Source organism: Scyliorhinus torazame, chromosome 7, assembly GCF_047496885.1.
Source record: "Scyliorhinus torazame isolate Kashiwa2021f chromosome 7, sScyTor2.1, whole genome shotgun sequence".
In the NCBI taxonomy this organism is placed as follows: domain Eukaryota; kingdom Metazoa; phylum Chordata; class Chondrichthyes; order Carcharhiniformes; family Scyliorhinidae; genus Scyliorhinus; species Scyliorhinus torazame.
In genome coordinates this window covers 21,679,252-21,691,283 of record NC_092713.1, presented here as the reverse complement: position 1 = coordinate 21,691,283, position 12,032 = coordinate 21,679,252, and the positions used below count along the sequence as shown (strand labels likewise).

General features: G+C 47.8%; 1 protein-coding gene across 2 annotated transcripts in view; it reads left to right on the top strand.

Moving 5' to 3' along the window:
* Positions 1-2,213: 2,213 nt before the first annotated feature.
* ak5 (adenylate kinase 5) overlaps positions 2,214-12,032 on the top strand; it is a 123,480-nt gene continuing 113,661 nt past the window's right edge. For both annotated transcript variants that reach the window (XM_072510415.1, XM_072510414.1), the window contains exon 1: positions 2,214-2,497. In XM_072510415.1, the coding sequence (XP_072366516.1) occupies positions 2,438-2,497 (60 nt within the window). In that variant the 5' untranslated portion in view covers positions 2,214-2,437. The remainder of the gene's footprint in view (positions 2,498-12,032) is intronic.

Genomic DNA, 12,032 nt, shown 5'->3' with positions numbered 1-12,032 from the left:
TGAAAGCAGATTATTGCCCAGGTTAGGATTTAGTGGGAGAGGACAGAGAGTAGGGATAATGGGCAGGATGTGACAATTGCTGTCCTCCAAGGATCTGTATTGGGCCCTGGGATATTGTCTGTAATCATTAATGACTTGGGTGATGGGATAGAAAGCCGCACATCCAAATTCCCTGATGGCAGAAAGATAGAACATACAGCGAACACGTGAACTAGGAAGAGTTGGCCACTCAGCCCCTCGAGCCTGCTTCACCATTCAATAAGACCCGATTGTAACTTCAACTCCACATTCTCACCTGCCCCTAATAACCTTTCGCCCCCTTGCTTATCAAGAAAAAAGGCGGTATTGAAAGTAGTGTAGACAGAAGCAGAAAATCACAAAGAGATATTGATGAACCAAGTGGAACAATAAAACAGTGGTGAACGGATTTCAGCGTAGATAAATAAGAGTCCGTCCACTTTGAATCGAAGAAAGACAGGACAGGGCATTTCCGAAATAGTGAAAAGAAAGAAATAGTCGAGCTCCAAAGAGACTTGGGCGTCCAGGGAACATTAAAAGTCAGGTGTGGAGAATAATCAAAAAGGCTAATGGAGTGTTAGCTTTTCTGTTTGGAGCAACAGAATACAGGGGGGGGGGGGGGGGGGTGGTAGAAGTCACGCTCAGCAATGCAAAGCCCTGTTTAAACCCAGCTGTATTACTGTGAGCTCCCACACCTTAGGAAGAATATACTGTCCTTGGCGGGAGCGCAGTGTAGATCTACAGAAATGATACCAGCGCTCCAAGGGGTAAATTACTAGTTTTAAATTCCCCAGAATTTAGAAGATTTGATCAAAGTTTTCAAGGGGACCAGATACGTTCATAGAATTTACAGTGCAGAAGGAGGCCATTCGACCCATCTAGTCTGCACCGGCCCATGGAAGAGAACCCTACTCAAGCCCACGTCTCCACCCTATCCCCGTAACCCAGTAGCCCCACTTAACTTTTTTGGACACTAAGGGCAATTTAGCCCAATCCACCTACCTGCACATCTTTTGGACTGTGGGAGGAAACCGGAGCACCCGGAGGAAATCCACGCAGACACGGGGAGAATGTGCAAACTCCACACAGACAGTCACCTGAGGCCGGAATTGAACCTGGGTCCCTATGGCCGTGAGGCAGCGGAGCTAACCACTGTGCCATCCTGCCTTCAATAAAGAGAAACTATTTCTTCTGGTTGGGAAGTCTAGGACCAAGGGACAGAGTCTAAATTAGAACCAGTCCTTTCGGGAATACAATGAGGAAAGGTTTCTACAAAAAGGTGGTAGAAATTTGAAATACTGTTCTGCACATGGTAATTGATGGTAGTTCAATTAGAAAATTGAAGAGTACAGCACAATACAGGCCCTGCGGTCCAAAATGTTGTGCCAACCATTTATCCTAGTCTACGATCAATCTACCCTACACCCCTTCAATTTACTGCAGTCCATGTGCCTGTCCAAGAGTTGCTTAAATATCCCTAATGACTCTGACACCACCACCTCTGCTGGCAGTGCATTCCACACACCCACCACTCTCGGTGTAAAGAGCCGACCTCTGACATCTCCCCTATACCTTCCTCCAATCACCTTACAATTATGTCCACTCGTGACAGCCATGGGGAAAAGTCTCTGGCAATCCACTCTATCCATGCCTCTCATCACCTTGTACACCTCTATCAAGGCACCTCTCTTCCTTCTTCGCTCCAGTGAGAAAAGCCCCAGCTCCCTCAACCTTTCTTCATAAGACATGAAGAATGTTAATGTTATTGTTAATGTTAAAACTGGGCTTGACAGTCTTTTATTAACATAGGTATTCGGGGTTATGGAGTTACTTCACAGATCAGGCACTAAATGGTCAGCTCCTGTTTCTATTAAAGGCATTATATAAATGCATGTTGCTGTGCAAAACAATTTTGGGTAAACACAGACTATCAGACTGGGGGAATAATTAATCTGCAATCAACCCCTGTAAATAATCTGTAATTGAATATCCCTGGGCGATGTTGACAAATCAGCGACCATTGGTGAAAGAAGATTTCATATTTTGATTTTTTTAAATGAACTTTTGTCCAATATAATCAGCAGAATTGCGCCCCTGCTGACGGTGCTACCATTTAGGCAGGTTTACATTGTGTCTCTTTTAAAGGGAGCTCGGTCCCACCTATTAACCGGCATAAAAGCTTGAAGGTCAGGAGCTGACACAAGGCGAGGAGAGAGAATTGAAGAGGCGGTTCCTTCACTCACACCGTGAAGACTCGGGGCTGGGAGGTGGTTAGTATAAAAGGATGTGCAGAAACAGCCGGGAGAGCACATCAGGTAGGAGGTAGCTGTCTGGTTGGGAAGGGTGTGTCTAAACCTGCTGCCTTGCACCTGAACGGCACACAGCACAGGTCAAGGGAGCGACCCATCTGCAGGCGACGATGAACACAGCCGAGGCGAAGGACTACCTGTCCAAAAGGCAGATCCCCCAGCTGTTTGAGGTGAGTTGGAGAATGTGGTGGGGGACAGAGAGAGGAGTCGGGGACCAGTTCCTGCTGTTGGCAAAAACAAAACGAAAAGCCTTCCAAAGTTTAAAAGTTCGGTCTCCAATGAGCATTAAAACTGAACACCTGGAGCGGTTTAGAAATTATCTTGTCTATTTGGGAAAACGTGTTGTTACTTCGCTAATTTAGGGGAGATCCGCTTATTTCATCAACAGTTGCAAATAAGTAAGTTCCTCCATCGCGATTTTGGTCACAGCACACGAGTTTTTTGTTCAGTTTCTGACTGGGAAACTGTACCAGATTCTGAAAGATGTTTTTTTGGGGGGGGGGGGGGGGGGGGGGGGAGAGTGGAGTTCCACCAATCATTCTCAAACTTTTTTTTGGTTGAAGGGCTACTTTTCAAATGAATTAGTCATCACACACCAACCCCCCGGCCCCATAATACTTAACACATAATATCCATAATATGAAATTGCTTTGAAGGGACGAGTAATTACTTAGAGGAGCCATTTGGCAACAATTTTTCACTGATGCAGCCAGTGATCAGACCGATGTAAGCCAGTAAGGATACGTGTGCATGCCAACTGAGCTGGTTTTTAAATGTGGGTAGAGATTTACCTGTTAATGACACCCAGATCCAATCGGGTCACATCCGACACAAGCCGCTTATTGGCTGAGTCTGTAAGAAGAGGTCCTGCCATTGCCAACATGATTAACAGGCACAAGTCAGTTTAAAATGTAACTAATAAAGAAAGCTTCCCACAGACACACGAGTTCCCTCCAGATATTTGTAAACTAAAATGTTCACGTTTGTGCAATCCTTTTATTATTTTATTTTAACTGTGTTATGAATTCTGATTACTTGGCTTATTTGTATTGCCATCACAACCTGTCACCATGGTGATTATTCTTTCCCAGTAAGCGAATTACCTGCTGAGTACTCACTTGCACGTGACATTCTCTGGACTATTTTTATTATTATTTTACGGACCTCTGCAAACCCAAGCCTTCGTTTCTCAGTGTTATTTAACCCATTCAGAGAAATGACATTGTTGAAACGAGATGGACGATTTGTGCAGTCAGATCAAAGGTTTTTCCAGAACACTGAAATGCCTGATCCGAACAGGGCCGGCTGTGCACATGCACTTAGCACCTACTGTGCCCGCTGGCACATGCATGGCTTTTCCTGCTGCTGAAGCCATTGTTGTGCACCCATCAACTGATGCCAATACTGATTTGCTGCTGTGCTGCCCTATCTACCACTGGCCCAGGCACCTGCCAGCCTTTGTTCGCTGTCCCTCTCCGGAGCCCTCGCTGCCTCCCACTTGCCATCCACCCGGTGCCTCTTGCTTGTTGCCCCTGTCCGAACACCTCACTGCCTTTCGCTTGAGCCCCCATTTTCACCCCACTCCTGCACTTTGAGCTGAGGAAGCTGCCTTGTATATTTTACATAGAATTTACAGTGCAGAAGGAGGCCATTCGGCCCATCGAGTCTGCACCGGCTCTTGGAAAGAGCACCCTACCCAAGGTCCACACCTCCACCCTATCCCCATAACCCAGTAACCGCACCCAACACGAAGGGCAATTTTGAACACTAAGAGCAATTTAGCATGGCCGATCTACCTAACCTGCACATCTTTGGACTGTGGGAGGAAACCGGAGCACCCGGAGGAAACCCGGGCACACACTGGGACGATGTGCAGACTCCGCACAGACAGTGACCCAAGCCAGGAATCGAACCTGGGACCCTGGTGCTGTGAAGCAATTGTGCTAGCTACCGTGCTGCCAGGAAAGATACAGAGTAAAAGCTGCACACTGATCGTTTAAAGTATCAAAATAACGATCAGTCTCCCATTCAATTAGAAAATCTCTGCTTTGCAGTCACATCTTGAAACAGTTAAACCAGGAACCATCATAATCCCGTGCAATAATGATCTGATGCAAAATCTGCTTGAATATTAACACTTTTATTGATCAGGACAATTGTGATTTTTTTTTTTTTGTTTTTGTTTTTAGAGACAAGGATATACTTTGCAGTTTAAGTTGTAACTTTCTGTTCCGGCTGAGATTGATCTGCACCGTCTTTAATGAAGGTAGTTCCTGGGAGGTCCTCATGAAGGACCACCTGGGAGGTTGCTGGCAGTGATGTCACAGGCTCTGTAACTACATGTGCGCCAAGTGGACCTTCCGCATTTGCAGCATCAGCAAAGTCGGCCTTTCTGCTATTACAAAAATTAAACAAACCAGAGGTTAATATAGTCAGAAACGGCTGGCAATTCTCCGCAGGACAGGCCGCACCCATGGAGAGAGAAACAGAATTAACATTTCAGATCTCTGACCTTTCACCAGAACTGGAAAAAGTTAGAAATGTGATCAGTTTTTAACCAAAGGGTGGGTGGGGGAAAAGGACAAAAGGAAGGTCTGTGATAGGGTGTGTGATGATAGGTAGACTATCATCTGTATATAATATTAGCAGATCATTACCATCTGTATGTGTACTGTAAGTTATATGTTTTACTGTTGTAGTTCTAGCATCCGACCAGCAGATGGTGCGAGTATGCAGGCACGTGACCCAGGGCAAGGTGTTTGTAAGGAGTTGATAGCAGCCGCATATTAGAGTAGCTCTGTAGTATCTCAGTGTAAGTTAGTGTTAGACCATTATTTCCAACTGTATTAATCTTAGACATTATAGTAATCCTTTAGACTAGTGTTAGTGATAAATAGTTTTGTTGTAAAACAAAGTTTAATGTTCTTTGTTAACACTACCACATCAAAATTCAACATCAATGTAATCAAAGAACATTACAGGGTGGAGGACGGGAGAGATTAAGCAACAAAAGATTTCATGGTACACGACCAAAGGGACAAGGGAGTGGTAAAGATGTGCAGCTTAGGTGGGGTTACGAGGGATAGGGTGGGGGAGTGGGCCTAGGTAGGGTATTCTTTCAGGCAGCACGGTGGTGCAGTGGTTAGCACTGCTGCATCACGGTGCCAAGGACCCAGGTTCGATCCCGCCCCCGGGTCACTGTCCATGTGGAGTCCACACATTCTCCCCGTGTCTGCGTGGGTCTCACCCCCACAACCTAACGATGTGCAGGGCAGGTGGATTGGGCACGTCAAATTGCCCCTTAATTGGGGAAAAAAATAATTGGGTGCTCTAAATTTATAAAAGAAAAAGGCAGGGCGCTCTTTCAGCGGGTTGGTACAGACTCGATGGGCCGAATGACCTCCTTCTGCACAGTAGGGATTCTATGAAAGGGACAAGTAAAGAAATAAAAGATGTGCCTCAAGGAGGTGTGAATGACAGGATCCTGAAGAGCTGAAAGCAAAATAAACAAAGGAAATGGGGGCAGAGGTTATGGTCTAAAATCGATGAACTCATAAGGCTGTAAAGTGGCCGGTTGGAAAAAGAGGCACTGATATCCGAGTTAGCACTGAGTTTCATTGGAAGAGTGGAGCAGGGCAAGGACAGAAAGGTCAGAATAGGAGCAAGGTGGACAATTAAAACGATTGGAAACTCAGCTTGAAGACTGAATCAGGGGTGTTCCGCAAAGCAGCCAGTGTTTGATCTCTGCAATGCAGAGGAGAGCACACTGCGAGCAGGGAATACAGTGCACTCAATGGAACTTGGTGCTAATAAATTGCGGTTTCACTTGGAAGAAACATTTGGGGCCTTGGATGGTGAGAAGGGAGGTGTTGCATTTCCTGAGCTTGCATGGAAAGGTGTTGGAGGACTGGGAGGGAATGTTGGGGATGGCAGACATGGAGCAGTGGAATGGTCCATTTAGAATGCTGCGGGGGGAGGGGGGGATGATCATGATGGTGACATTATGCTGGTGGAAATGGTAGGCGAAGATCTGTTGAATATGGAGGTTGGTGGGACGGCAGGTGAGTACAAGGGGACCTACCATGTTCTGGGAGGGAGTGGAAGGGGTGAGCGCAGAAGTGTGTGAAAGAGATTGGACACTGCCAATTATTTTTTTTAAAACTACATTTAGAGTATCCAATTTTTTTCCCCCCAATTAAGGGGCAATGTCTAATCCATCTACCCTGCACATGTTTTGAGTTGTGGGGGTGAGACCCACACAAACACGGGGAGAATGTGCAAACTCCACACGGACAGTGACCCAGGGCTGGGATTGAACCTGGGACCTCGGCACAGTGAGACAGCAGTGCTAACCACTGTGCCATCGTGCCACCCTTGACACTGCCAATTATGATCTAGAAAAAGTGTCATGTGAGAGTACCTTTACGAAATGGGTGTTTAAGAAATGTACCTTTAAGAAATGGGTGTTTATCTGTGAGGTCAGAGTGTGGGTTGAGCTGGGCTGTCTGTCAGCTTTTTACTTTTGTTTTAGGCTGTTTGCTGCAGGTTGTGTTTTAGTTTCGTTTTCAGTGTTGGAGCTGAAGCCAGGCAGAGCAGGTGTACTGTTGATCTCTCTACCATGAAAAGACTATCTCTTGATCATTTGGTGAATTCAGAATTATAAATATTTTCAGTAGTGAATGTAAACCTGATGTGCTTCTGTTAAAAGGTGTTTCTTCTGTCTTGTGTATGTTGTTTGGGAAGTTATTAAGGATTACTTAGTGTTGTATTCTTTGGGATTTGTATTTGAATTAATGGTTGCTAAGATGTTCACTATGTTTTAAAAAGGTTAACTTGAGTTCATAGAATAAACATTGTTTTGCTTTAAAAAATACTTTTCCATTTCTGCTGTACCACACCTGTAGAGTGGGCCGTGTGCTCCCCATACCCCAATCTATTAAAAGTTGTGGGTCAGGTGAACTCCACGATACACTTTGGGGTTCTCTAAACCCTGGGCCATAACAAAAGGAAGACATATTGGAAACACTATTCTGGAAGTTTTACATTAGAATGGATGTGACAGAGACTGGGGAACTTGGAGAACGGAATGGGGGACTTTCAGGAAGTGGGATGTGAGGAGGCATAGTAACTGGTAGTCAATGGGTTTGTGGCGAATATTGCTGGTAGCCTATCCCCAGATGTTGAGGAAAGTGAGAGTCGGTGATGGACCAGGTGAAGTGAGAAAATGGTAGAAATTGGAAGACATGTCAATGAGATTTTCTAGTTCCGGGTGAGAGCAAGAAATGGCACCAATAAAGTCATCAACATACCAGAAAAAGAGGTGAGTGAGAGGGTGCGAGTGGAACTAAAATGTTCCTCGTAGCTAGTACCCGTAGCAACAACATTTATTTGGAGGGAGTGAGTGGTGTTCAACGTGGGCGCAAATTCATTCAAGCAGAGGAGGCGGGTGGTGGTGGAGGGAACTCATTAGGTCTTCATTGGAGGAAGAAGTGGTAAACTCTCAGCTCACCCTGGTGGGGGTGACGAAGTAGAGAGATTGGCCATCCAGGGCGGAGAGGAAACTGGGAACCTTTGAAGAGACGGAGGGCGTTGGAAAAGCCACTGGTGTAAGTAAGGGAGAGTTGGAGACGGAGAGACAAAAAAGAGACAATCCATTCAATGGAGCATTATAATCATAGAATTTACAGTGCAGAAGGAGGCCATTCAGCCCATCGAGTCTGCACCGGCTCTTGGAAAGAGCACCCTACCCAAGGTCAACACCTCCACCCGATCCCCATAACCCAATAACCCCACCCAACACTAAGGACAATTTTGGACACTAAGGGCAATTTATCACGGCCAATCCACCTAACCTGCACATCTTTGGACTATGGTGGACGGTGGATAATGACACCTTCTTACTGCTTGAGTCCAGATTGAATAGTCAAATATTACAACAAAACCTCCCGTCCCAATGAAAGTAAATTGGAAATTCACTACTGAAAACCATGGCCTGAGGCACGATCATTATGAAGATGGATAGGTATTGAGGAGTTTCCGGAGTATGCACTGTTACTTCGACAGAACCAACATTAACTATGAATGACTTTAAAGTAGGCAGCTTGTCTTTCTTTTCTTACTTTGCTTTTCTTTGTGTTTCTGTGTTTGTTGGCCACAGAACCCACCGAGAATGTCTCTGTCTCTGCTGACTTTCAGTTTGCGGTACTATGTGGGTGCCAGTTTGAGGGGTACTGAACCGGAACTGGGGAAAGGCAAAAGGAAGACTTGCATATTTCATGACCTCAGGATGTCCCAACTCGCTGTACAACAAACAAAAAGCTCTTTTCAAGTGAAGTCACTGTTGCAATGGTGGAAATGCTGAATTGCAACCTGTGCACAGCAGGATCCCACAAACCCCTAACGGCCAAATCATTTTTGTAATGCGGGTTGAAGGCATAAATATTGGCCAGGATGCAATTGGTTACAGCAACTGCCATTATATTTTGTCTTTACAATAGGACAGAACTTCCCAAAGGACGTCGCCTTGGTGTAGTCAAAAACATGGATTCTGTTATGTTCTGTGTTATGGCCGTAGTAGAGATCAACACAGAACATCTAGTTCTTTGACTAGTAAGATGATTTATTAACAAGGTGGACACGTGGAAAGGTAACTAATGAACTATGATACAAATGGTAACTAATAAATGAATTCTCCTGGAGCTACTTCTAGTGCGACTATTCTCTAATATGACTCTCTACGAACAGCTGAATCTCTCGAGTCATATGGTGGATCTCTATTGCCACCTGCTGGTCGGAGGTTGTACCGATAACTATATATTGGTAGATAACCATATACATTGATGTGCATATCGGCACAGATTCCAGGCCAATAGCAGATATATTTGAATAGAAAAATGAGCACAAACTGGATCAATGATGTGAGATCTTCTTGAGAAGCTTAAAGGTGGTGGAAAGCATTGCGGAAGAAATGCTTTGGGGACTAGACATTTATAAGCACAGCCGGCGAGAACGAGGACAAAATCTTGGGCCTGGCAGTGAAGGTGGAGGTGCACGAGGCGCTGCACAAGAGGTGGGCGGAAAGATTTGAGGACCTGAAGAATAGGTTGAGGAGGAAGAAACTTTGGATTCTGGGTCTCCCTGAGGGAGTGGAGGGGCCCGATGTCGGGGCATATGTGAGCACGATGCTCAATTCGCTGATGGGCGTGGGAGCCTTCCCGAGGCCTCTGGAGCTAGATGGGGCTCACCGGGTCCTAGCAAGGAGACCCAAGGCCAACGAGCTGCCAAGGGCTGTAGTGGTGAGATTTCACCGCATTATGGACAGAGAGTGTGTCCTGAGATGGGCAAGAAGGAGCGGAGCAGTAGGTGGGAGAATACGGAGATCCGAATCTACCAGGACTGGAGTGCAGAGGTGGCTAAGAAAAGAGCTGAGGCGAAATTCTCCGGAAACGGCGCGATATCCGCCGACTGGCGCCCAAAACGGCGCAAATCAGTCGGGCATCGCGCCGTCCCAAAGGTGCGGAATGCTCCGCATCTTGGGGGGCCGAGCCCCAACCTTAAGGGGCTAGGTCGGCGCCGGAAAAGGCCTTTGGTGCCCCACCAGCTGGCGCGGAAATTACATCTCCGGGCGGCGCATGCGCGGGAGCGTTAGCGGCCGCTGACGGCATTCCCACGCATGCGCAATGGAGGGAGTCTCTTCTGCCTCCGCCATGGTGGAGACCGTGGCGGAGGCGGAAGGGAAAGAGTGCCCCCACGGCACAGGGCCGCCCGCGGATCGGTGGGCCCCGATCGCGGGCCAGGCCACGGTGGGGTCAGCCCCCGGGGCCAGATCGCCCCGTGCCCCCCCCCCCCCCCCAGAACCCCGGAGCCCGCCCGCGCCGCCTTGTCCCACCGGTAAGGTAGGTGGTTTAATTTATGCCGGCGGGACAGGCATTTTAGCGGCGGGACTTCGGGCCGGAGAATCGCGCGGGGGGGGGGGGGCCGCCAACCGGCGAGGGGTCGGAGAATCTCGCCCCTGGTTTTAATCGGGCCAAGGCGATGCTCTATTGAAAGGGCGTGAAGTTCGGTATGCTGCAGCCAGCGCGACTGTGGGTCACGTTCCAGAATCGACACCGCTACTTTGAAACGCCTGATGAGGCATGGAGCTTCATACGGACTGAAAAGTTGGACTCAGATTGAGGATTTGGTGTGGGGGGATGTTTGCTGTGTTTGCTACGTTTGGGGAATGTACTTTTTGTTAGGGTGCTGGGTGGGGATGGGTGAAGGGATTTGATGGGGAGACTGTGAGAGAGTGTGTGCGTTGGTGCTAGAGGGGCAGACCCCCACGAGGGAAGAGGGGGAGTGGCGGCCCGGGGAGGGGAATTGGGGTAAGGCCACAAAAGGAGCTGCGCCAGAGGGGGCGGGGCCAGCTCAGGAAAGCGCGGGCTTTTTCCTGCGCTAGAGAAGGACTGGGGTGGGGGGCCGGGAGGAGGATGGGTGGTGCTGGAGGGGGGCGCACACTGACTGCCAGGGAGGGGGAGGGGGGATTCTCACACTGGAGGGGGTCGATGGAATGCGGGGAGAGGCCGGGGTCAGCAGGAGTCAGCTGACTTACGGGAGTGGTATGGGGGGAGCAAAAGGGCTAGATGTGGATCTAGGGGGGGTAAAGGGGGGGAAGAGGGTTGCTGCTGCATTGGCCAAAGGGGAGCTGGAAGTAGGAGAGGTGGTTGGGGCAGGGTCCGCCGTCTGGGGGACTGGAGGCTGCAGGGGGTGCGGGTGGTACTGGTAAATGTATATGCTCCGAATTGGGATGATGCCGGATTTATGAAACGCATGCTGGGTCGGATTCCGGACCTGGAGGTAGGAAGCTTGATAATGGGGGGGGATTTCAACACGGTGCTGGACCCAGCATTGGATCGCTCTATGTCCAGGACGGGTAAGAGGCCGGCTGCGGCCAAGGTGCTTAGGGGATGTGGTGTTGGGTTCTCTGGTGCACAGATGAGCCAACACAGTTGTATGTGGTGCAACTCTATTTTATTTTAACTCTTTTACATACAGTTCGTTCTGGATACTCTGCACGTGCTGTCTCCCTGAGTGTGTCGTGTAGCAGGTCTGTCCTGGTCCTCGTCTCCAGCTAATACTGCCCACCAGGTGTCGTGTTTGTGCTTTTATATCTTTCTGTGATTGGTTGTGGTGGTGTGTGTTCTGATTTGTCTGTTGGTGTGTCTATCATGATGTGTGTGTTTGAATATCATGACATCCCCCCCCTTTTTACAAAGATATGTGCCTACGTGGGTATAAATATAATCGTGTCGTGAGTGCATCTAAGAGTGTGTGTTGTGTACAGCGTGTGTATATGACGTAACTATTTACATGGGGCGATGTCGGGTGCGTCACACTAACAAGGTTGTACCATAACAAAACATGAATGCGAGAAAAAAAAACAACTTGAACAGTGGTCCGGTCAGACTATATCTGGAACGATAAACAACAACAGGTTATAATACAGAAGTGTTTGACTTTTTGAACGTATGAACAGCGTTATAAGTCCAGTCTAATGGGTGACCGCCTCAAGAATGGGCTGGTCCTCAAGCCGGTTCAGCTGTGGAGATTTGGGGTCACACTGGTTCACCTTGGACTGTTGGAGGTGATGCTGTTGCCGAAGTCTCTACTTTTCCATTTGTTGTACTTCGTGCAGTGCTTGGTTTTTCATTCGTGCAAATATAACAT